The sequence below is a fragment of the Nipponia nippon genome, unplaced genomic scaffold (assembly GCF_047370975.1).
Source record: "Nipponia nippon isolate SJK-2023a ecotype South Korea unplaced genomic scaffold, ASM4737097v1 scaffold_2, whole genome shotgun sequence".
NCBI lineage: Eukaryota > Metazoa > Chordata > Aves > Pelecaniformes > Threskiornithidae > Nipponia > Nipponia nippon.
The window spans coordinates 1,011,016-1,036,675 of record NW_028262336.1 but is presented as its reverse complement, the minus strand read 5'-3'; the positions used below and the strand labels follow the sequence as shown (position 1 = coordinate 1,036,675).

Genomic DNA, 25,660 nt, shown 5'->3' with positions numbered 1-25,660 from the left:
TCTTTCTCCCATTCTCTTTTGGACAAAAAAAAAAAAAATCTTGCCTCCAGTGGATTTTCTGATCTCTTTCTTCCTCCATTAGGAGATGCTATGGAAGTATGAAGTATGTTTCCTGCATTTATTGCTTCATCTCTTCCATCTGTACTTCTTGAGGACTCTTCCTAGTGAAGCACAGAATAGTAATGCTTTACAAATTTCCTAAAGGCCAAAGGAGAAGGCAACACAAGTTCTGAGTGTGTTTAAAAGTGGAGGCATCTCTGAAAAAGTCGTGCCCTTCGCTAAGTGAGCTACACCCAGGGTATGTATCCTCTGCAGAATGAATTCGTGTCGTCACTGCCCGAGTCTGGTCACAGCGGATGGCTTAACACGAACGTGGGATGCTGCGTCTCGGTGCCTCGCCTGTGTTACCGAAGCTGCAGCGGTGTCCAAGACGTGTTGCCAGGTTGGCCAGGTGTATGTCCCATTGCTCTTTGCGTCACGCTGAGCTGGACACCAGAGAATCCTTCTGTCCTTCCAGTCAATGTGGTGGGCAATTGTGGGCCCACAACCCATGTCCTCAGCGGGACGTGGATGGAGAATGATGAGACAGAAGGAGATGTTTCCAGCTCAAGTGATTTGAGCTTCACCTCTCTACCTTAGTCTGGTTGGCCGATTTGGGCTTCGAGCGTTTGGGGGTGAGGATTTGGCATACGTTAAAAGTTTAACACAAGTCAACTTTGTGAGGAAGCAATCCCTTCAGAAGCCTCGCCTTGCTTCCAGTTTCGGATAATGCTCCTGCGGAAATCTCTGGCAGTCTGTTTGCTGTGTTTGTTGTGGCAGCAAACACTGATCTGTTATTGTCTCCTGTAAAAATATCAATGTTTGATTGATTCTTGTGGCAGTATTTTCACCTACAAACCAAAGGGTAACTGCAAGATCGTCTCTGAGCAATTTTAGCCGATGATGGTCTGTCTGGGCTTTGCTGAAGCAGGGTGGCTGTTGCTTTCAATCTTCCTTCGCGTTCTCCTGCCCTGGTGACGTTGTTCATCATGGATCAGTTTAGCTGGAAAATTTTAGTCTCGTACTTCCCTGCCTTACGAGGCACCTGGTGATACCCTGTTTCTTCCACAAGGTCTCTCTGTGTTACAGATCGTTTAAGTGACGGTTGCGTTTGAGCAACCTTCGTCTCTTTGGCCAGTGGACTGGATATACTGTGTGTGTAGGTATATTTATGTGCGTGTATATATATCACAATATGTAAAATAGTCTGTGTAACATAATACATCTTATATAATAGATAATGTTATCTCTTATATTAAATTTTATATGGATACATATAGCGTAGTGTATTAGAATCATAGAATCGTTAAGGTTGGAAAGGACCTCTGAGGTCATCGAGTCCAACCGTTAACCCAACTGCCAGGTCCCCCTCCAAACCACGTCCCTAAGCACCACATCCACACGGTCTTTGAACCCTTCCAGGGACTGTGATTGCACCCCTTCCCTGGGCAGTCTGTCCCAATGCCTAACCATTGGATATAAATGATTGGATATAAATTGTATCTATAGCATAGTATTTTGGATATGCTACTGCTTTTCTTTCAGGCAGTGCAATAGATGAAGTGGTTTTCCTCAGAATTATTCAGACTTTGCCAGGTACATGAAGAGGGTCTGCCCTCTATGAAAAGTGGTTTATCCAGCCATGCTTATCCATCAAGCTTTCCTCACACGTTGCTAGACCATCGCTTTCAAAGGACATTTTCACCCAGAGCTGGGCTCCATCGCCTCTTGGCCACCCTCTCTATGACTGCTAATGGCTTTAGCATTGAACACCCTGCTCTGATCAACTGGCTGGTCACAGCACATGGCAAGGAATGTCGCCTGGCGGTCTTTGCAGAAAATATTAGAGTATTTATTTTAGAATAAAATACAAAAAAACCCCACCCTGTAAAGATTTCCAGTGATAAGCTAGATCCCTGTGCAAGTTTTTCAAGTGATTGATTTCTCCCACTTTTCAGATTTTGCACTGTTTCTGTGTGGAATTATGGATCTAGCTGAAGCTGAAGCTAGATCCGGTGGCTCTGGGGGCTGGGGTCTTTGTCTTGTAGGTTAAAGAGCCCTCTGCTGTCAGAAATCTTCTCCCTTTGTAGTACTCATAGGCCATGGTCAAGTTGCCTTTTAATCTTTTCTCTGATAAGCTAAATATATTGAGCTTCTTAACTCCTCCCCCTTACAGTAAGAGCCTTATCAGACTTACTTCTTGTTCTTTTTTGGAAGTTTTCAATTTGTCAGCATCCTTTTTGGAGTAGGCAGGTGAAAACTGCAAGCGCTCCTTCCAGAATGGTCCCACCAACCCTGTGTACAGTCAGGTAAAAAGCATCTCTCCGTTCCTGCTCCGTTCCTCTCTTTGTGCACTGGTGGATCTCATTCATTCAGGAATAGCCCCCTTAGAAGTCTCGTGCTGGGAACTTGTGTTCAGTTTGCCGTCAGCCGTTAATTACAGGGCCTTTTCAGAGCGTCTGTTTATCCTTGGATCTTCATCCTTGAAAGATGGATGAAGATCCAAGATCCTTCATCCTACGTTCTTCTGTTCTTGATGTAAAAATCTTCCATAATTAACACTTGTCTTTCTGTGCCGACCCCGTTGCAGCAGTAACACCAACTGGTCTGTGCCAGAGTTTCCATTTCATCATTTACCGTCTCGCCTGTCTCGGCATCACCTGCAAACGTTACCCACGTTTCTTCAAACTTTGTTCAGCCGGTGCCTTCACCAGCTACCAACGGATTCCGTGATGGGCCACCGTGGCCTCTCAGCGGCGAGCTTTGGGGGACTTGCTTTTTGACGGTGGATCCATGCGTGAGGTCTTTTTGCTGGGACAGGTCATGCTTGTGCCGTAGCTGTGCACCAAGCTTCAGCCCACAGGTTGTCACGTGCTGCTTTACAGCGATTACCCAAGGCATTAAAAATATCTCAGGCAGTGGTTTCACTTGCCATCATGCCTTTGCTCCTGGCATTCCAGTCTGAGGCTAATTTGGGGTCGGTCTCTGGGCTCAGGTGCCCTGTGGGCTGTGAGGTAGATGATGTACCTGGAGGTGGTAGCGCTTTGGCGTGAATTGCTTGCTTTGAATTCTCTTGGGATCGGGGAGAATTTTAGATACTTGTGACTTTTAATCCTTTGTTGTATTGTGACCAGGAAGATCTTGATTTAGCCATAAACATCATGTTTTCTGATTTCATAAAATCACAAGAACTTGGTGAAGTACGTAAGGCAAAGCCTCTACCTTCCTCCCAGGGGTGGTTCGGCGCTGGCACGGGTTCCCAGGGAGGCTGGGGAAGCTCTGTTCGTGACAACCTCAGCTGGCTTTGCAGTTTGCTATGAACAGGGGTGTTGAGTGGAGACCTCCAGCGATCTCTTCCCGTGTAAATCTTCCCGTGACACAGGTGGGTTTCCCTTCCCTCAGCCCTACAAGGTGAGGGCAGGATCATCCCCCTACCCAGTTCTGTAGACCAAGGAAAAGCTGCGGGATCCCATCCCAGGCAAGGGAGTGACTCAAAGCTTATCAGTGTCTCAGGTCGGCTGTACGATCGTTCCTGTGCCCATCTCCCTCGCCCCAATTCACTCCTTTCCTTCTCGATCTGTCTGTCCATCTTCCTCCTGCTCAGATGCTTGCCCTTTGCACAAATGGCTCTCGCGTTGGCTTCGCCGTCGGTCATTGAATCCCTAGAAACGCAGAATCAAAAGGGCGTCCTTGGGTCCCTTTGGGCACCGTGCCAGCTACTTTCTTTTGCAAACTTAGTGAATTCTGTCTTAATGATTTTCTTTTGCCCCTGTTAAGCTCTGTGTCCCTCAGCATTCTGGAAACCGCTTTCTGCAGCTTCTCCAGTCCGCTTTCATCTTTCCTGATGTTGGGTAACTGAAGCATTACATGGTCTACCAGAGGATGTCTGACACGTGCAATGTCCAGCGGCATTAATACTTTTTCTCATTGCTTGATGATGCCTTGCCTGATGCCTTCAAAAGAACAGTGGTGCCCATAGCTCTCCTGTGATTAAGAAATCCCTCTCCTCCTCAGTGCTCCCTACGGAAGAGCAGAAGTTCTTAGGGCGGGTGTGCTTGTCACTTCTCTTCAGTGTATCACTCAGCACTTTGTACTATTGAACTTATTAAAAAAATATCAGTGACCCTACTAGGTCCATCTAGTCCAGAGTCCGCTGCTCCAGCAGTGGTCACTACCGGCTCCCAAGGAAGGAGTGGGAATTACAGCAAGCTGCCGTGCTGTTGTCCTCTGATACTCCTACAGCTTCCAGCTGTTTTCAGCGGAGGGACTGCCGTCGCTGGATGTGGTTTCTCGCTGTTCAATAAGCACCAGTTACTCTTTCTTGCACGAAACTCTCCAGTCTCCCCTCAAGCCCGTGCAAACTTCTAGCACCCATAGTGTCCTTTGGTTGGGAATTCTGCAGCCACCCGTTTCAAGAAGAACTCTCTCTTTTTGTTTGTTTTGAACATGTTTCCTTGTGGCGTTATTTGATGGTCCTCAGTTCTTATACTGGAAAAGACGGTGAAAAAATTATTTCCTATGCAACCTCTACTTTTCATATACGGTTTTACAGTCCTTGATCATGTCCTCACTTAGTGACCCTTTTCTCTGGACAGAGATGTCTAACCCGCTCAGTCAGGCCTCTTCACTGCCCTTTCTAGTTCCTATGGAAGGAGCAGAACTGCACACACATTTCAAGTTGTGGGAAAACCATGGGTTTGTGCAAGGGCATAATGACATCCTTGGTTTCGTTTTCAGTTCCTTTCTCAGGAATTCCTAGCACGTGGTTTGCTTTCTTGATGGCTGCTGAATGCCAAGGTGACATTTTCATGGATCTGCCTCTCATATCCCAAGGGTGTCACTCTTGAGTGGCACTGGTCAGCCGACAGTCCATCGTTTTATGTGTGGAGATGGAGTTGTTTTTTCTCTGTGTGCATTGCTTTATGTTTATCTAGATTGAAGTTCATGTGCCATTTAATTGCCCGATCACTCCTCTTGGAAAGTTCTCCTCAGTTAGTTCTCATCCTCATTATTACCCTCCTTAATTTACGCTCATCAGTCACATTGGCTTCCCTTTGCCCTTTTTCTATATCCATCCTGGTTTTGCTTCTTAAGTGTGTTATTCTCTTAAGTTCTCTCTTAAATCCTGACCATCTGCGACACTGACGGTGTCTCCTAACTTAATGCTATTGGGAGATAGGACGCTGATCCCTGCGAGGATCCCACAGGCTTTCTTCCACCTAGCCTGATACTTTCAGCACTTCATTCATCCATTCAAATCCATTTGCAGAGTTCGATCCTTCTAGCTTCTTCCCTACGCTCCGACTAGTTTGCCTGGGACTGAGGGCTCTGTGCAGAGTCATATCCTTACCTGGACCTCCCTCTGCCAGCTTCAGAACGATACGGGTCTTGGCAGAAAGGGGTGACCGTGCTTTTCACTGGTCTGTTACTGAAGGGAGGGGTGGATGATGTGGCTGCCCTGACTTTGGATTCAGATTCTGGTTTCCTATATTCTTATATATGTCCTGCAGCTGCAAAGTTGCCAGCAATTTCCCCTAGTAAAGACCTGCAGCTGAAGTCTGGAACCATGATGGGTTGACAGGTGGATAACTTCCATGTACCACCAGTGAGGAGCTATGGTACATGGAGTCACGGTCACAAGTTGCAGCAAGGAAATTGCGACTGGTGATGGGTGCTTCAGCACTGGAATGGGTATCCAAGGTCAGCTGGGGAAGCTTCGCTCCTGGAGATCATCAAATCATAGAATCGTCAAGGTTGGAAAAGACCCTTAAGATCATTGAGTCCAACTGTTAACCTGTCACTGCCAAGTCCATCTATACCATGTCCTCGAGCACCACATCTATCCATTCTTTAAAGAACTCCAGGGATGGGGACTCAACCCCTTCCTTGGGCAGCCTGTTCCAATGCTTGACCACCCTTTCGGTGAAGAAGTTTTTCCTAATATCCAACCTAAACCTGCCCTGACACAGCTTGAGGCTGTTCCCTCTCGTCCTATCGCTTGTTACTGGGGAGAAGAGACCGACCCCCACCTCGCTCCAGCCTCCTGTCAGGCAGTTGTAGAGAGCAATGAGGGCTCCCCTCAGCCTCCTCTTCTCCAGGCTAAACAACCCCAGCTCCCCCAGCCGCTCCTCATAAGACTTGTGCTCCAGACCCTTCACCAACTTCGTTGCCCTCCTCTGGACACGCTCCAGCACCTCGACGTTCAGGACTTGCCTGGACGAGGGCCTGAGCAACCCCATCTAGATTTGGGGTCACCCCACCTGTGAGCAGGAGTTTGGAGCAGAGACCTGCAGAGGTCCCTTCCAGCCGACATCTTCCTTTCAGTCTCTGGGCAACTAACCTGTGATGTCTGCGAGTAATTGACTTTGCATTGCTTAGTAAGGGGACATTATGTATAAAAAGAGGGGTGTTAAGTATTCCAATAGACCCTAAAACCCTAACAGCTCCGCAGGTAAGGTGTGCTCAGGCGTTGCAAATAGAGAAGACGCTGCACTTCTGAAAATAGTGAGTATGGAGAGCGTGATGTGTCCGTCCTTTGCGTCACGCGTCCATCCCGCTCACAGAGGGAAGAGCCCAGTGTGTTGCGTTTTGTGATCCTCCGCCGGGCTCTGCCGGCCTGTGTCTCCAAGAGATGATGCAGAGGCCCTCCTCTGGGGAGACCGAATGAGTCTTCTGAGATTTTTAAGTAAATCTGTTACATACTTACAGTCATTTTAGTGTGCCCTCAGGAATCATTTTACGATTAACATAACCTTCTGTGGTACACCTAACCTTCATTTAGTGAATCAAACTTTATTTTCAGTTGCTTCTGCAAAAATTAATATCTTCTATGCTGTAAATTAAGCTATTGTTAAATGCATGAATGTTTTTATTATTTATTACCTCGCTTTAGCTCTAATTGTTTTTTTTTTCACTGTGCTTATCAAAAAATATATTTTTTTTTCCTCACATACATTTTTCATTGAATGGAGGTTCCAGAATTACAGCTTTCATACTTAAAATAACATTCTTACTCCTCATGGTTGTGTGGAATTAAGAAAACAAAACATTAATATAGACTTAATAAAATGTAAACTGGCTTTGTCTCCTAAGACTGCCAGCGCTCTGCAAGTTTATTTTTAGTACTCTTATTTGGCACCCTTTCCTGAAATGTGAGCATTTTAATTTTTATTTATCATTTTACTGGGGAGAAGGGGAGCACCTAGGAGCACCATGACAAGAAAATTTGTCAACAAGTACTGTTGACAAATAAATCAACAAGTACATATAAGAGAAGGATTAAAGCTGTTGTCTCAGGTTCAGTCTGGGAGGTATTACATTAGCCATAGAATCGTAGAATGGTTGGGGCTGGAAGGGACCTTTAAAGATCATCTAGTCCAGCCCCCCCGCCATGGGCAGGGACACCTTCTACTACATCAGGTTGCTCAAAGCCTCATCCAACCTGACCGTGAACTTTTCCAGGGATGGGGCATCCACAACTTCTCTGGGCAACCTGTTCCACTGCCTCACCACCCTCATTGTGAAAAATGTCTTCCCTGTGTCCCATCTAAACCTACCCTCTTTCAGTTTAAGACCATTGCCCCTTTTCCTTTTATTACAGGCTATGGTAAAAAAGTCTCCCTCTCTTTTTCTTATAAGCCCGCTTTATATATTGAAAGGCTGCAGTAAGGCCTCCTCAGAGCCTTCTCTTCTCCAGGCTGAACAACCCCAACGCTCCCAGCCTTTCTCCATAGCAGAGCCATTCCAGCCCTCTGATAATTTTCATGGCCCTCCTCTGGACCCACTCCCAACAGGTCCATGTCTGTCTTGTGCTGGGGACCCCAGAGCTGGACGCAGGGCTCCAGCTGGGGTCTCACCAGAGCAGAGCAGAGGGGCAGAATCCCCTCCCTCGCCCCGCTGCCCACGCTTCTTTTGATGCAGCCCAGGAGATGCTTGGCTTTCTGGGCTGCGAGCGCACATTGCCTGCTCGTGTCCGGTTTTTCTCCCACCAGTATCCCCAAGTCCTTCTCCACAGGGCTGCTCTCAGTCCTTTCATCCCCCAGGCTGTATTGATACCGGGATTGCCCCGACCCAGGTGCAAAACCCAGGATCTTGCACTTGGCCTGGTTGAACTTCATGAGGTGAGGTTCATGTTGGCCCACTTCTCAAACCTCTCAAGGTCCCTCTGGATGGCATCCCTTCCCTCAGGTGTATCAGCTGCACCGCTCAGCTCGGTGTCATCTGCTAGCTTGCTGAAAGTGCACTCAATCCCACTATGTCATCGATTAAGGTATTAAATAGTATTGGTCCCAGTATGGACCCCTGAGGGACACCGCTCGTTACTGGTTTCCACTTGGACATTGACCTGTTGACTGTAACTCTTTGGATGTGGCCATCCAGCCGGCTCCTTATCCATCAAGCCCATATCTTCTCCAATTTGGTGGCAAGAATGTTGTGGGGGACCGTATCAAAGGCCTTACAGAAGTCCAGGTAGATGACATCTGTAGCTCTTCCCTTGTCCACTCCATCGTAGAAGGCCACTAGATTAGTCAGGCATGATTTGCCTGTGGTGAAGCCATTTTGGCTGTCTCTAATCACCTCCCTGTGTCTTCCATATGCTTTGACCTAACTTCCAGGAGGATCTGCTCCATGATCTTCCCAGGCACTGAGGTGATGCTGACCAGTTGCAAGGGTCCTCCTTATTACCCTTTTCAAAAATGGGTGCAATATTCTCTCTTCTCCAGTCACTGGGGACTTCACCTGACTGCCACGACTTTTCAAATATGATGGAGAGTGGCTTGGCAACTACATCAGCCAGTTCCCTCAGGACCCCGGAGTGCATCTCGTTGGGTCCCATGGACTCGTGCACGTTCAGGTTCCTCAGGTGCTCTCGAACCTCGGCTTCTCTTACATCCATGGGTAGATGTAAATCAAGAGGGGTTCATTCAGCTTGTCTATTAAAGCGTGTGTAATTTGCCCTTCAGTACAGAATGAAGTTTCGAAAAGCGGACATAAACATCTCGTAGTGACTCATTTTATGCAATATTTTGAAGACAGAAGAATCCAATGAAATTCCAGTACATTGTCAATTTTTGTAATTTTCTAGGAGTAAATTGATTTTATATTGGCAACTGTCACTGGTTTTATACTGAACTAGTATATTTCGATTTCTGAGCAGTAACAGCAGTTTTCACTGCAGTTGCAGACGGTTGTTTCATGATATTTCTAAGTTTGCTGTGTAACGCCATGCTGCCAAGCCTCCCCAGCCTTCCCGGCCGCGGCCGACGGCTGCTGGTGGTCGGATGCTTCTGCCGCACACGCGGTGTTGGGGGGCTGCAGAGGATGGGGAGGTGCGTGCTCCGATCGCGGGGTGCGTGCGTGCAGTCGTGCAGGAGTGGCCCACGGGAGCAGGGCAAGCAGGCGGAGAAAGCTTTAGCCAACGCTCGCTGCCTTCAGCCTGGGCTCGTGAGTATTTCAATCCCCGGGGATCCTCCAGTTTCATGTTAGTATTGGGGGAGGGATGTAGTGAAACTTCATCCACTGGGTAGGCAAGAGTTTTAACTGGAGCATGATTATTTGTCCAGGTCTACAGTCTTATTCCTTGATTAATCCACCTTCCTGCCTGGGTTCACAGCCCCTGCATCCACCCAGTGTTGTAATTATTTTGTAGGAGACAGAAAGATGCCTGTGTTTCAAAACTACCTTTCATTTGGTGTCACGTAAATATATTTCTTCTTAACAATTTTTACTGAGTAAAAAAAATTTGCAAGTCATGGGAATAGTTGCGCCCAAGATAATATTAGCCGCAAGTGTTTGCCCGCTGTCATCTTGGTATTCAACCATTTTGGCACCCTAATCTCTTTGCTCACACAATCATTTTCCTTTTTACCAGTAATGTCACGCTCAATCAAAAGACTGACGATAAGACTGTGATGTGCAGCCTGAACCCTGAACTATTAATTTATTGCTATCTAACGCTAAAACCAGCACCCTTCCTTTTCCTTCCCTCCCTATCTCTACCGTGCCCTATAGAAAGACACCGGGGTTCAAACATGAAGTCAGGTCCGTAGCCGTTGGGAAATGTTTTACTTCAGGTTGTCTGATTGCAGTATTTTGGATGAAACTTTGTGTTTTCAAGATGCGACACAGTTGTTAACCCCGATTAAATTGCTGGGAATTTTCCTTTCATTTTATAAGTGAGGGAAATGGAGACGGGAATTAAAAATGTATTCCCTGGGACCGTCGTTCGCTGGGCATTATATATAAATATGCCAACTTCCGACTTCCCACCCACGGTGCGTGTCCCCTGGCTATACTGCTCCCGTGGGCACTCCCTTCTGAGTGATCTTTGCCCGTCAAGAGGGATCCCTTGGTTATCATCCCATCTTACTTGCAGGACACTTCCCAGCATCTGCGATGTGTTAGAAAGCAGCTGTGTTCGTTTCGCCACCCTGGTTCCTCCCTCCAGTGCTAACCCGTCCCTTTGCAGAAGGGGGAAGAGAAAAACCAGGATGGGAACGCAGAGCTAATGAATTGCAGAGAAGCAGACCCAGTTTAATTCTCACATCTTCTGACTTCTAAATCCCTGCCTTTGCAAGCCAAATGCCTTTGATTTCACCTAGGATTTTGGATGTAGTTCCTACATTTCAAAAAATTACTTAAGGAATGGTCACTGTGTACTTTTGACAGCTCCCAGCTGAAGAAAACAAGAGGTTTGAACTTCAGAACATCTGTACTTAGACTAAAGGGGGAACTGACTCCAAACTTATTTTCCGTGGACTGGCATCTAGCGGCAGATAACGCTGGCCACGTCTGTAGTAACGACACCGGTGCGCAGCGCTGGCTGTCCATCACCGTGGTGTTGCTTTGTACGGCCTTTGGTCGATGAGTGCTCTCCCCGACGATGCCCGAGTGTGGTTTAGGAGTTAGCGCAGGACTGTGCCGATTGCCAGTGGCCAGGTTGGATGTGTCCGTCCCCTTTTGGAGGGTCGGAGAATTTTGCTGTCCGGGTGCAAGCTGTGTAATGCATCACCCCCAGGACCAGACAACTGGCACTGTCCCATTTTATTTAAAAGTACAGATGCTGTCAAATTGCCCCTTCTTGCAGCATTTGTGGCTGGCAGAGTTTTTAATTCATTTCTTCTTTGAGATTGAATGATCCAGCCGCGCACCTTGACATCTTTGCACTCAGTGCCTCCAACTATGTCTATGGTCTACCAGGCGATGCGTAGGCAGAGCCTCGGTGGAGAGAGGAGGCTTACATCAGTGCCGTTCCCCTCCACCCCTGAAGCATCGCGGCTGGCTCGGGGGGGACTCCTGTGTCACGTACCACAGTCACGCTCTGCCTGCTGCACCTCCCCTCCTGCTTGGACCAGGTCTGGATCCGCCTGAGATGACTGGGACGTTGCAGTCGGAGAAGATGAGTAGTAGATAATAAAAGGAGGGCTAGCTGGACCTTAGCTGGCTTTTAACCTTCTCAAGCAGGCTGGAGCCCCGTGCTCGGGCTGCTCATCCTGGAGCTTGCTCTGCCGTTGAGCGCCAGCCAAAGTGACAAAGCCCTTCAGCCCTCCGTGGATTTGGAGGCACCTCCCAGACCTCCCTGTCTCACTGGAAATTGCCTGCCTTGCTGTTGGGACATGTGCTGGGTGTACCTGTGTGTGCCGCCCCGGCACGTGCAAGCCTTTGGGGCACAGATTTGTCATTTACAGTCCGAGGCCAAGCCCCCAAACACCATCCCAGACAACTTGGTCCTATTCCCATTTCCTCTGCTTCCGTTGCCATCTGGGAAAGTTGATTTTCTCAGCCCCTCAATGTGTAAATGTTATCCTGAGCCAAGGACAAACACTCACCCAGCTTTCTAAGAGAGACCAAGAGCGTATACTTAAATAGGTAAAACCTGAGTGCATCTCATTTGAGAGAGACTCGATTCCAGTTTTGTTATCCGTGATGGGTTGCTCCACACTACAGCCTGGGAAGGAGAGAGCTTATCTGTGTCCTTCAATAGAATCATAGAATCATAGAATCGTTAAGGTTGGAAAAGACCCTTAAGATCATCGAGTCCAACCGTTAACCTATCACTGCCAAGTCCATCTATACCATGTCCTCGAGCACCACGTCTATCCGTTCTTTAAAAACCTCCAGGGATGGAGACTCAACCCCTTCCCTGGGCAGCCTGTGCCAATGCTTGACCACCCTTTCGGGGAAGAAGTTTTTCCTAATATCCAACCCAAACCTCCCCTGGCGCAGCTTGAGGCCGTTCCCTCTCATCCTATCACTCGTTACTGGGGAGAAGAGACCGACCCCCACCTCGCTCCAGCCTCCTGTCAGGCAGTTGTAGAGAGCGATGAGGGCTCCCCTCAGCCTCCTCTTCTCCAGGCTAAACAACCCCAAGAGGAAGGGGAGCTGGGGCCCGTGCTCTCCTGGCTGCCTGTGCAGGACAGTCCACCTTTGGCAAGGAGAATTTCTTGAAGCTGGGGAGGAGGAGGAGCAGGATCCATTTTGGATCCCACGTGGGGATGCCTGTTGAGCGTGCGTTGCTCGCAGGAGACTGCAGCAGGGCTTACATGAGAATATGGAGGGGTTTGGGCAGTAAGCCAAGCCAGGCTGGGCTGTATGAAATGCAAACAGAAAAAAGCAATTTGCAATGCCTTGTAACTCAATCAAACCTGTAAAGGGCTTCACAGGGCCAGGAAAAGGTTATCCCTTCGGCAGCAGCCCTGCCAAACGTCTCGTTTCCTTTCCAAACCTACGGAGCCCTAAGAACCCTTCAGAGACATTTACAGGGATCTTCGGTGACGGGAAGGGTTAGGTATAACTTTGTTAATTGTCAAGGCTCACATTGCAAGCTTTTATTTCATGGATGTTAAAATTAGAAGGCGGTGTTGCGGTCCTCTCATCTGGCCTCTGACATAGCAGTTGCTGTATTGAGCCTAACAATGCGTGCGTCAATTCTGTTAATATATTTTAGAAAAGTCTTTGCTCTCTAAGTGACAGAAACTTCTGCTCCAGTGGTTAATTATGTCTGCTGAAACATACCTATTTGTTTCTGGCTCTCTTTGGTACTGCGTATTCAGGGGTTGACATTAAGTACCGAGTTGGTATTTCTTTTAAAAAGGGAAGTTTCAGTACGTGGTTGGCTGCGTATTATTTCTCCGACTTACTTCTCTGGAGAGAAGACCATAATTGTCCTTACAGGGTTACTGGAAAGCCGAAGTGAGACCTGTGCGCTGCATTATGGCGTTGGGCTCTGTGGTGTGGGAGGTGTGGGCGGCATCCCCGTTGAACGTAAAGAGCAGTGACGTATGGGTAATGTGCTGTTGCTGCTTCTGCGTGTTCGGAGCTGAGCTAATACTTGAAGGTTGCCAACACGGCGTGTGTTGAAGTTGAGTTAAATTAGGATCGCCTTACTTACAATGTTTGTTTCATGTAGGAAATGTTAATGCTAGATGCTTATCTAGAATCGCATCAGCGTAACGGGCTGAATTAGCAACCAAAGGCCAAAGTATGACAGAAGTGTAAGGCTGTAAACCATGTCAGCTGGTAGGGATTAGGAGAGTGCTCTGCCTCCATTAGGTCAGTTATAAACCATCTTGAGCTATTTTTCTGTTAAAGAAGATGTCTTAGTTAATGAATTGTTGTGTATGGGAATTAATGCTGGATGAGTCCCCTGTGGCTTTCATGATGAGGGCCAAATAAAATATTAATGAAATTAAAACAAACAATCCCCTGCTCTTCCCAAGTACCTTCCAGATGGGTTTCTCTAAGCACTGGTCACCGAAAGGGCAGTCAGGCCCTGGCCCAGGCTGCCCAGGGAAGGGGTTGAGTCTCCATCCCTGGAGGTATTTAAAAGAAGGGCAGACGTGGTGCTCGAGGTCATGGTTTAGTGGTGGACTTGGCAGTGCTGGGTTAACGGTTGGACTCGATGATCTTAAGGGTCTTTTCCAACCTTAACGATTCTATGATTCTATGATTCTAAGATGGGGAGCCCCACAGGAGACAGGCCAGTGTCATTACTCCCTTTCAGAGGTAGGGAGATGGAGGCGGTGGAAAGCAGCAGCCCTACGGCCACACGGTCCAGCAGCAGGGCTGCACAGGAGGCCCAGGGGTTCTCCTGGCTGGCGCCTTTGCTCTGATCCCTGGTTTCAGCTCCCTTAGAGAAATGAAAGCACATCCAGACTGCTCCTGCACTGGCCAGCTGGAATCTGATGTTTCCAGGTCTGGGATGGCCTTTAGGAGTCCCAAATCTCAAATATCCTTATTCACAAAACTTCCCTGTGCTTCCAGATCAGAGAATAAAACCCAGGAGATGTGGATCTTTTCTCCTGATGCCTCATCCACAGGACACATTTCCTTGTCTTGCAGATTGTCCATTCTGGAGGCCGAGTATAGGAGCTGGAATGACAGGCTGGGGAAGGACAGGCTCTTTTTGGTTACACCTGCGCCGTACAGTGCAGTGCAAAAGATCTTGAGCTGGATGGAGCCAAGCAAACTAACTTCAGGAGCAGCATCCCTGAATCATAGAATCGTTAAAGTTGGAAGGGACCTCTGAAATCATTGAGCCCAACCGTTAACCCAGCTGCCAGGTCCACCTCTAAACCATGGCCCTAAGCACCACATCCACACGTTTTTTGAATGCTTCCAGGGACTGTGATTGCACCACTTCCCTGGGCAGCCTGTGCCAGGGCCTGACCACTCTCTCCGTGAAGAAATTTTTCCTAATATCCAACTTAAACCTCCCCTGGCACAACTTGAGGCCATTTCTTCTTGTCCTACTGGGGAGAAGAGACCGACCCCCCCCCCGCTCCAGCCTCCTGTCAGGCAGTTGCAGAGAGCGATGAGGGCTCCCCTCAGCCTCCTCTTCTCCAGGCTGAGCCCCCCCAGCTCCCCCAGCCGCTCCTCCCCAGCCTTGGGCTCCAGCCCCTGCCCCAGCCTCGCTGCCCTGCTCTGGCCACGCTCCAGCCCCTCCATGGCCTTCTTGGGGTGAGGGGCCCAGCGCTGAGCACAGCACTCGAGGGGCGGCCTCACCAGTGCCCAGCACAGGGGCACCATCACCTCCCTGGTCCTGCTGGCCACACCATTCCTGATACAAGCCAGGATGCCATTGGCCCTCTTGGCCACCTGAGCATCACTTCAGTCCAGTTCCCAGGCTAACACAGTCATGGTGCTTTCGTACTCTAAACTAGGAACCGTGTGGCATAACGGGGTGTTAAATATCTACGGTGCTTTTGGATGTAGCGCAAAGCTTTGAATTTATTCAGAGGGAGCTCAGAAATCTTCCCGCTGCTGCAAAGTGTAAGGATGTATTCTGCAGCTCTGGGCATGACTCTTAGGTGGTACCCCGAGAAGCAGTCCAGCGTATGGAGAAGAAGGAGACCTAGGCGGGCACTCCAAGCTAAACAGAGTTGATTCTGTTTGCGTCACGCAAAATCAAAGCTAAACGCATTTTCTCGCACCTATTTGTGTACCTTGGACGCCGAACAGCCCAAGCAAGACTTGCCACATTTTCTGTGTAACGTGCTGGTGCACGTACGCTTGTGCGTGTGCTCTGATGACAGCACGTGGCCAGTTAAGGGCAGTGTAACTTACTGCACTGACAACAAGTGCAAAGAGGAGCTTATGAGGTCAGAAAAATTGTCATTAGGAGCATTTTTAAAGCACTTTCCCATTATTTTTTTCCCCTGTCTCTCTGAAGATCTAAGAAACAAGGAAATGGAAATACTAAAATGATTCCAGAGGACAGTCAACATACTGATAACCATCCCTCCCTGCTCCCTCCAAAAAACTGGAGGACGGCCTGCCTCGCGCCGTGTGGGTATCACGCCTAAGAAACTGGAAATCAGATGTGACGGTGGCCAAATCTTTTCCCCTTCTGATGGGGAAGTTTATTGAATTTTTGGTAAAGATCCTTGCATCTGGAAATAATAATTAAGGAAGCAGTAATAATTTTGTCATGCTTCTATAGCAGACCACAAAAGACCACCTGCAGTCCACTCACTCTTTCTCCCCTCTCATCTCCTTGTCTGCCTTTCAGGATTCACCGGGATCTTGTTGCGTTGCTGGTGCAAGCCCCTCTTCCAGAAGAACTGCTCTTGCCTGTCTCCGCCTCCGCGGGAACAGCCGAAGGGGGGTGCGGAGCGATAAAAATTTATGTTTTCATCAAACCGGGCCAAGGAGAATGGGGGTCCCACACCCAAAAGAATGAAGACACGACAGAACAAGGACTCGGTACGTGAGATGGGAGAGGGGAGGTGGGACACCGGAGCCAAGCTGGAGCTGTGGGTTGGGACTGGGGCTCACAGCAAAGCTCGTGGCCGTGGGCTTGGTGTAGTGGAGTGCCAGGGGTTCAGGGGCTTTGGGAGGCTGGGGAGAGGGCAGGAGTGGAGGGAGATGCCAAGCAGGGCTGATCCAGTGATCCCTCTCTTAGATGTCAATGCGGAGTGGACGGAAGAAAGAGACTCCAGGGCCCCGAGAGGAGCTCAGGTCACGGGGTCGAGCTTCCCCCGGGGGCGTCAGCACCTCCAGCAGCGATGGCAAGGCTGAGAAATCCCGACAAGCAACAAAGGTAGTATAAGCTAGTACGCGAGCGTGGGGTGCCCGAGGACTGCCCAGATCGGGTAGGATCTGTTTGGGGATCCAGGGACGCAGACCAGAAGGGATCCACCGAGGAACCCATGCTGGGTTAGCTCTCTGGAATGGGTGGGATCCCTCTTCTCATCTTGCACTTCCCATCGTCTCCCAAGAACCGGTCTTCAGTCTCACCAGCCCTTTTTAGTGCTAATTTTTGCCGTGTTCCGGCTCAGTGTTGCACTGCTAAGCTCTTCAACGCACGTGCCGTGGCGGCTGTGTCTCACTTGCTGCGGTCTGTGAAGGTCTGGCAGGGTGGGAAGTGTCCCCATGACCCTCCCACCTCCCTGTTCTCCTTCTCTCCCTTGCAGAAAGGCCGGGTGGAGGAATCCTGTACCCCCAAGGGCAGCAAGCAGGGCCGAACAGAAGAGATCTCAGAGAGCGAAGGGGAGGACACCAACGCTCCCAAAAAAACCAAAACCGAGGTGAGTTGTCCCTGCTGTGATTGCTGGCATGTCCTGGGTCCAGGGCAAAGGAGTCTCCTGTTCCCTACCTGTGCTGCTCACACCCACCCGGCTTGAGGTTCCCGCTGCTCGGGAGCCCTGGCACCTTGGGTTTCGCACTGCAGCTCTTCCAACCTAAATGGCATCTGCCTGGCTACAAAAACGCCACCAGGAGTGACGACTGAGCAGATGGAGGCTCTCCGTCTCTTTTGCCTTGCCTGCAGGGGACTGCCACGCTCTCAGAGCTGGGCACATGCCCTGCCTTTCCCGGCTCGGTGGCAAGAGCCTGGCTCCGCGCGCAGCTGCCGGTTGGGTTAGACTCGGCCTCTTCTGCTCCCCCAGAGCAGTGTGAAACGGAGGTGCTTAAGTCGTGGTGGGGTCTGGGTGATGGTTGTGCCAAACCTGCTCACGCACACGCTCTGCATAGTTGTGGCAGGGCTTTTCTGAAGTGCCGACAGCACCAGGCTGGATTGGTGGTGGGATGGTTGGAGTAAGACTCAGTTCTTGCGCTTCTCCGTTCCCCGTTAGCCTGTTGAGGGAACTGGCCTTAAAGGCCTGCAAACGCGGGGATATTTGCTCGCGTTATGAGGTCATTGTAATGAAACCACTGTGGTTACACCTATGTAATTTCTCCACGTGGACACTCTGTTCGGCTCAACAAGTGATCTTTTTTCAGTTTAGCCTCTCTTGTAAGCCCCGAGGCTCAAGAGTGGTAGTTGTTATGTGGCCGTGCTAACTGTTGAATCATCGGGGGGGATATTGGGAGGTAAGGAGTGGGGCAGCCAGAGGAGGAAACGCTTGGGGCAGGGGGCTGGAGGGGAGCGGGGTCTCCTGACTGAGGGAGAGCCCTGCAGGGACAAGAAGAGCGATTCTGGGTCTGGGGGCTGTGCTGGGCTGTGCTGGGCTGTGCTGGACGTGCTGTGGTGCGTGCTACTCCGTGCTACCTGGTGGTAGCACTGAACCGTTCCCCGGCCGACAGCCCATCGCTGCTGGTGATGGTGGTAGGACCTTTTGTATCTATTCCCTCTCAACCTCGTCCACAACAGTTCCCTGCCCTCCCTCGCTGCCTCTGTACCCAAGGTGCCTGTCATTACCTCTTCCCTGAACGCGTGATGCTCACAAAGGACCTGAGAGCACTGAAGTTGCTCCAAGGGGAGGCAGGAGGACTGGTGTTATTTATACCTTGCCAGACAATGTCTCCTTCCCTCTGTGGGGTTTTCTAGTGCGGGCAGAGAAAGGTCAGGAAGCAAGTTCTCTGGGAACTTGTAAAGTATTGTGCATGGTCTGGGAGGCCACATAATGTCTCTCTTCTTCGTCCTACTTCAGGAGCTGCCCTGCCCTCCATCCCCATCCGATGTTGACAGCCTTGACGGCCACAGCTTCAACGATGAGATGAGCAGCGACCCACGGGACATTGACCAGGATAACAGGAGCACTTCACCCAGCGTCTACAGCCCTGGCAGCGTGGAGAATGACTCCGACTCCTCCTCGGTGCTGTCCCAGGGGCCCTCTCACTCCTACCACCACCCTCCGCTCTTCCCCCAGAGCCCGCCGGTAGCTCCCCCTCCCGACAGCCTGGCCCGTCCACCCGAGCCCAGCTTTGGGCTCCCGGGTGAGGTGCACCCCCAGGGACCCCCCGCAGGGAGCTACCACTCCCAGCTGGAGGGCCAGGCCTCCCGCATTTTCCAGGCTCAAGCCCCGCAGACACCCGCCTCCTCCTCCTCTGCTGTTGCTGCCCCTTCCGCTCCCTCTTCCTCCTCCTCCTCTTCCTCTTCTTCCTCCTCCTCCTCCTCCGCCCATGCTCCTCTTTACCCTACGGCCAACGTGGTCCAGGTTGGGGCCAAAATTGCCGGTGGAGTTGGGGGGCTCTCAGCACCAGGGGGTCGCGAGCAGACCCTCAGCGCCAAGCACAATCCGCCACCCACCACCCCCATCTCGCTGGCGTCAGTGGTCGGGGGGCTCCCCCCTCAAAAGACGCCCCCAGCCAACCCTCCGGCCGCCCCGCCGGCTTCGGCCCCTTCCTTCCCCCACGTCTCCGCCAATCTGCCTCCCCCTCCAGCCCTGCGCCCGCTCAACAACCCGGTGGCCGCCTCCAGCTCCCCGGGGATGGTGGGGCAGGCTCTGAGCGGCCATCTTCCTTCACCCCACGGGATGGGGCAGGACAAGGCACCAGCCCTGGCCCCCTCCCGCTACCCCTACGCCCCGCCGCCGCTGCCGCCCTCCAGCTCCTCGGCCCAGTACCCCCAGCCCTCCCCAGCCCAGCCCTTGCCCAGTTACAGTGCCTCCTACGGCCACTCATTCCCTCCGCCCAGCGGCCTCTCCGTCTCCAGCCAGCCCCCCAAGTACACCCAGCCCTCCCTGCCCTCCCAGCCCGTCTGGAGCCAGGGGCCACCCCCCTACAGTCGCCCCTTGGGCAACGCCGGCTCCCACCCCGCTGCCCCCTTCCCTGGCCAGCCCCCCCATCACCAGCAGCCGCCCCAGCAGCACCACCACGGCCACGGGAGCGGCGGAGGGGTCTCCCCAGCAGCCACAGCTCCCCCCCAGCCCCCCGGGGGTTACCCCCACGGCCTGGAGTCAAACAGCCATCACCCTTCCCATGCCACCTACGGGCTGCGCCTCTACCCTCCCCACAGCCAGGCCGCTTACAGCCAGGCTCCCTCGGCTGCCGCCGCAGCCCCCTCTTCCTCCTCGTCCTCCTCCTCCTCCTCTTCCTCCTCCTCCTCCTCTGCCGCCTCTTCCCAGGGAAGCTACCCCAGCATGTGCGCTCACCCCCCGGGGCAGAGTCCTGCCACCTACACCTTCCCCCCGCCGCCGCCCCCGTCCCCTGCCCATGGGGCCGGCCCTCCGGTCACCTCCGCCGCCACCACCCTCTCCACTGTCATCGCCACCATGGCCTCCCCCTCCGCGGCCCCCTACAAGACCGTCTCACCCCCGGTACCCCCCTCGGCTGTGGCTCCCTACGGGAAGCGGGCGGCCTCCCCTGTCCCCACCTTCCAGCCCCCAGCCCCCTACAAGCCGGGCTCGCCCCCCACTTCCTCTGCTGCCCCTTTCCGGGCAGCCACCCCTCCTGGTTACCGGGTGGCATCTTCCCCCGTGGCAGGGGGCTACAAAGCCCCCTCGCCCGCCCCCTCTGCCCCACCACCCCTACCAGGGAGCATGGCTGCCCCAGCCCCCCCGCCGCCCCCGCTCCCTCTCAGCGCCGCGCAGATCAAGCAGGAGCCGTCGGAGGAGTACGAACCCCCCGAGAGCCCCGTGCCGCCTGCTCGCAGCCCCTCGCCGCCCCCCAAGGTGGTGGACGTGCCGAGCCACGCCAGCCAGTCAGCCAGGTGAGGGGTGGCTGTGGGGGGATTTCGGGGGGTGTCCCCAGGCTGGGGAGGGACGTATGGGGCAGGGAAGGGGAGGTCACCCCGAGCGTGGGGGTGCAGCTGCACTCTTTTGCCTTTTCCATGATGCTCTTTCCTTTCCCACAGTGTCCCTGTCCCTGTCCCCGTCCCCATCCCGGCCCTCCAGCCCCTTCTGCGCTGACAGGCTTCACCTCTCGCCCCCAGATTCAACAAACACCTGGACCGCGGCTTCAACTCCTGCTCCCGCACGGACCTGTACTTCGTGCCCCTGGACGGCTCCAAGCTGGCCAAGAAAAGGGCAGACTTGGTGGAGAAAGTGCGGCGAGAGGCTGAGCAGAAGGCGCGGGAAGAGAAGGAGCGGGAACGGGAACGGGAGCGGGAGAAGGAGCGGGAGAAGGAGCGGGAGATGGAGAGGAGCGTGGTAGGTCTGGGGGTCCCAGTGCCACAGCGCAGCCAGGGCAGATGCTTGAGGACCCCTTCAACCGCGCTCTGCTGGGACTCTGATGCTGGTCTCTCTGCTCTCTTGCAGAAGATGGCCCAGGAGGGCCGGCCAGTTGAGTGCTCGTCCCTCGGGCCGGTTCCCCACCGCCCCTCCTTCGAGCAGGGCAGTGCTGTAGCGACTGTTCCCCCGTACCTGGGCCCCGACACCCCAGCTCTGCGCACCCTCAGCGAATACGCACGGCCCCACGTCATGTCCCCCAGCAACCGCAACCACCCTTTCTATGTGCCGCTGGGTGCGGTTGACCCGGGCTTGCTGGGGTACAACGTGCCGGCCATCTACAGCAGTGATCCAGCAACGCGGGAGCGAGAGCTGAGGGAGCGGGAAGCCCGCGAACGAGATCTGAGGGACCGGGACCTGCGTGAACGTCTCAAGCCCGGCTTTGAAGTCAAGCCAGCCGAGTTGGAGCAGCTCCACGCTGTGCCAGCTGCTGCCATGGATCCATTCCCACGCCACGGCGGGCTGAGTCTGCAGACGGCCCCCGGCCTTCATCCCGCTTTTCCCTTCCACCCAGGGCTGGGCCACTTGGAGCGGGAGAGGCTGGCGCTGGCAGCCGGCCCGACCCTTCGTCCCGACATGTCCTACGCCGAGCGCTTGGCAGCTGAGCGCCAGCACGCCGAGCGGGTGGCTGCTCTCAGCAATGACCCTCTGGCCCGGCTGCAGATGCTCAATGTGACACCTCACCATCATCAGCATTCCCACATCCACTCCCACCTCCACCTCCACCAGCAGGATGCCATACATGCAGGTAAGGACCCCGTGGTGGTGGTGCCCTGCACGAAGCCCTGCTCTCCCCTCCTTGCGCTCCCTCCTTCTGGCCCTGGGGAAGCCCAAAAGCTGCCGAGACTGGACTTCGGGTCCCCAGAGCCACCTCTTCAGCCAGAAGAGGTCAACATCATGGTCATTGAGCCTTGCCCTCGCTCCCGCCCCACCAAAGACGCTGACGTCTGTTGCAAGTATCAGCAACAGCAACGTCTGTGAGTTTGCTGCTTAGTGGCGAGCAGAGTTGTTTGCACCTTTAGTTTGGGATTTCTGGGGATGCAACAGGAGTGCTGGGGTCCCGCCGGCTACCAGGGTGGTGGTGTGTGGACCTCATCCCTCTCGCTGTGGTCCACAGAGGGAGCGGGAGCCCTGCTAACACCAGTTTTGACAGTATCCTTAGGACTAATGAAGTGCTGGTTCTCTAGTTTGCTCCTACGGCTCTTGCTGCAGGTGGTGGGATGGGACGGGAGAGAAGATGGGTTAATTTTAAGGAACTGGAGGCTGCTGTCCTTCAGAATCGGGTGGTGGTCCCTTCCATCTCCACATCCTACAGGAAAGCAAAGTAAAAAGAAGCGTAGGGATGAAAATCTCAGGGAAGCAAAGCCCAAACTACAGTACGATAGGAAAAAGTGCTGTCCCCGCTCAGGTGAGCGGTCGGTGGGATCTGGTGGCAGTCACAAGCAGCCACAACAACTCAGAGGTGGCGTCAGGTACAAGTGAACGTCCATTCCCCACGCTCTGGGGGAACGTCCATTCCCCACCTCCAGCCAGCACTCTGGCAGTGAGTCCGAAACACTGGAAAGAGCAGTTTTCATATAAACAGTACCTTGCATTTCAGCCTTAGGTAGTACTTGCAAACTCGAGTGCCTGGCACTGAGCGCCTGTGCTGGATGAGACCTGGCAATGGAAGCACCCAATAGGAGTACGCACAGCCAGGGTGGCAGATAGGCACGATACTGGCTACAGGCGCGATTGCAGAGCCGGTCCGTGCAGAACCGACTTTGAGGAGCAGTACTTCTCCCTGAGGAGTGTAGGGACAGAGCTACGCCAGACTGGTTCACGCGAAAGTCACTGCAGGCAAAAAGAGCAAGACTCGGAAGGACGTGGTACTGCGTTGTCTAGCCTTGAAATCATCCCATCCCTAACACACCGACCCTCTCCGCGTCTGTTGCGTTGTGCCTTGCGCCGTTCTCCGCGTTACCTCTTACAAAGCACGGGACAATTATCTTGCGGTATCTTTTTCTTCCCAGCCTCGGCCTCTGTTCACCCTCTTATCGATCCGCTCGCCTCGGGATCGCACCTCACCCGGATACCATACCCAGCTGGAACCATCCCCAACCCTCTCCTGCCTCACCCTCTACATGAGAACGAAGTGCTGCGCCACCAGCTTTTCGGTAAGGGCGCTCGCAGGGACTTCTGGTCTCCTCTAAAGAGCATCAGCAGAGCTCCAAGGGGCAGGGCGGTGACGAGGGGGGACCGGACCAAACTGAGGTCTGTTAAACACAGCTCTGGCGTGGCGTAGGAGAGGCCTACGCTATCGGGGGATGAGCAAGGGCAGGGCTGGGAAAGAAGTGCGGTAGAGCCTTGACTGAGCTTGGGGGCCATGGGGGAGGACGGAGCCGTTACGTTCACTTGTTTATTCTCTGTTTCGTCTTTGGCCGCAGCTGCACCCTACAGGGACCTGCCGGGCTCTCTCTCCGCGCCCATGTCGGCAGCACATCAGCTCCAGGCCATGCACGCGCAGTCAGCTGAGCTGCAGCGCCTGGCGCTGGAACAGCAGCAGTGGCTTCACGCCCATCACCCTCTGCACGGCGTGCCGCTCCCGACGCAGGAGGATTACTACAGGTGCACGGAGCCGCTCTCTCCGCGCCGCGGGGGCGAGCAGACCACTCTGTCCTCACAAATACGCCTCCAGGCCCGGCCTGGGGGTGGCAGAGACGGTGGGGATGGGGAAGCGTTGCCCCTAAAACGGGCGACTCGGCCCTGGGAGCGGGGATGCCGTGCCACTGGGGCGCAGCTGTGGGGTGGCCACCGGGAAGGTCATTCTTGGCAAGTGGCTGTTCGGTGGCTAATCTCCCGTGGGGGTCTCAGCTCCTCTCCTCTGGGGGAAGAGGGTAAACTTGCACGTGTCACACATGCCAATACAGTTACGACTAACCGATAGCCCTGCCAAAATACCAACCGTGCGCAAGGGCCGGAGGCTTTTGCCAAGACGAGGCTTTCACAAGCGCGTGGGGAAGCACGTTGGGAAGGAGAGAGGTGCGATGTCGTACCTTTTCCACAGCATCTCCTACTTCAAGGATTTGCAAAACTTTCCCAGCCAGCTAGACTAACAAAAGACGAAATTGCCTTTTTCTCTCACAAAATCACCTTGTTCCTCTTCTTTATCCTAGCCACCTGAAGAAAGAAAGCGACAAACCCCTTTAAATGGACTCCTACTGTCAACGTGACATCATCATGTCTTTCTCTCAAGAGGAGCAATCAATCAACCAAATCCTGGGGGAGGGGAAGCTGCAGAGTGACACATCCTGATCCCACCACGCAGGAGAGCGCAGGAGAAGACGGGACAAAAAGTGCAGGGTGGCATCCTGGGAGCAGAAAGCGGAGGAGAGAAAATGGGGAGGGACTGAAACGCCACTAACGGACACGAAACGATCGGTACGTGATTTCGGCGGAGCTCTGAAGAAACCCAAATCAGCATGGCAGAGCTCAAAAAGACAAAAGACTGATGTGAATTCAGGATGGCAGCGGCTCCATCCTTTGTTTGGGGGGGGGGAACGGTTGCATTGAAGAAAAAGTGCAGAGCGTTACGGGACTGATCGTACAGGATGCTGCTGCCTTTTTTGCTTCTGCGAGGAGGAGGTGCGGCCAAGAAGTAACTCAAAATTCCAACAGAGCCTTTTTTTCAAGATGCCTCCTCGCCCCCCACCCCCCCCTTTAGGTGTAAGATACTGCTTAGCGCTACGGAAAAGCAACGTGGAACTTTTTCAGATTAGCCGGAGTGGCTTCCCGTTCTCCGCCATCCCTTTGGATGCAACGGAAGCGTGACGGGACCCCTTCAAAAAAGCGGCCGCTCCTGCCTGCAGAAGGACGGGTCCCAGCCGTCGGGGTGCAAAGCACCGGCAAGACTGGTTTGCGAGACGGTGGCCGTCCTTTCCCCATGGCCGAGACGGGGAACGGGGCACGGCCAGGAGGTGCCAAGCGCCGGGAGACCCTACGCAAGGCCGCCATCGCCACCGTCGCCCCTTTGAGCCCCGCGGGGAGAGCCGATGCGGCCCAGCGTCCTGCGTCCCGCCGACTGTCTTCAAGCTGGCAGCTGCCCCTTTCCCCTCGCCCCTTCCAATCGATGTACTTTTAACTCATGCACATCCTATTAGACGTGGCAGTTTTATGTAGCAACTTGTGACTCCCTTGCCCCCCCCACCCCACCCCGCGTGCGTGTCCGATTTCACGGTTGTATCTCTCGATTGGTCCCCATATTATATATTTACTTAACCATTAAATGAAAACCAACCAACCACCCAGCTATGGGAAAGAAAAAAAAAAAACAAAAAAAAAAAAAAAGAAAAAAAAACAACACCCGAACGAAGTTCCCCACGCACTCCCAAGCCCCAACACACATTCTAATAATTTATATATATAAATATATATATGAAACTCTTAAGAAAAAACAAACAAACAAACGAAAAACCCTTCCAGAAACGAGACTCCGGTGTGTTCATTTTTAACCGGGGCCAGGAGGGGACCTGGCCGGGCGGGGGGGGGCGGGGGGGGGTGGTTGAGAACCGGGGCCGCTCCGAAAAGCCGGGGAGCCGGCGGGCACCGCCTGAGGCAACACCGCGGGGGAGCCGGCGAGCGGGCCCGTACGGCCGGGGAAGCGGCCTGCGAGGGCCCCACCGGCGGGGGAAGCGGCCTGCGAGGGCCCTGGCCGCGGTGGAGACGCCGTCCCCGGCTGAGGGGCGGCCGGCGGG

At 53.1% G+C, this 25,660-nt stretch overlaps 1 protein-coding gene across 3 annotated transcripts in view; it reads left to right on the top strand.

Moving 5' to 3' along the window:
- ATN1 (atrophin 1) overlaps positions 1-25,172 on the top strand; it is a 28,180-nt gene extending 3,008 nt beyond the window's left edge. For 2 of the 3 annotated variants that reach the window (XM_087758781.1, XM_087758780.1), the window contains exons 2-10: positions 16,049-16,242; positions 16,442-16,579; positions 16,953-17,066; positions 18,411-20,410; positions 20,633-20,849; positions 20,958-21,675; positions 22,940-23,083; positions 23,354-23,534; positions 24,083-25,172. In XM_087758781.1, coding sequence (XP_087614907.1) covers positions 16,165-16,242; positions 16,442-16,579; positions 16,953-17,066; positions 18,411-20,410; positions 20,633-20,849; positions 20,958-21,675; positions 22,940-23,083; positions 23,354-23,534; positions 24,083-24,116 — 3,624 coding nt within the window. In that variant the 5' untranslated portion in view covers positions 16,049-16,164 and the 3' untranslated portion in view covers positions 24,117-25,172. Of the gene's footprint in view, positions 1-15,888; positions 15,914-16,048; positions 16,243-16,441; positions 16,580-16,952; positions 17,067-18,410; positions 20,411-20,632; positions 20,850-20,957; positions 21,676-22,939; positions 23,084-23,353; positions 23,535-24,082 lie in introns of those variants that run through there. The other variant, XM_087758783.1, reaches the window with a different exon arrangement.
- Positions 25,173-25,660: the final 488 nt, after the last annotated feature.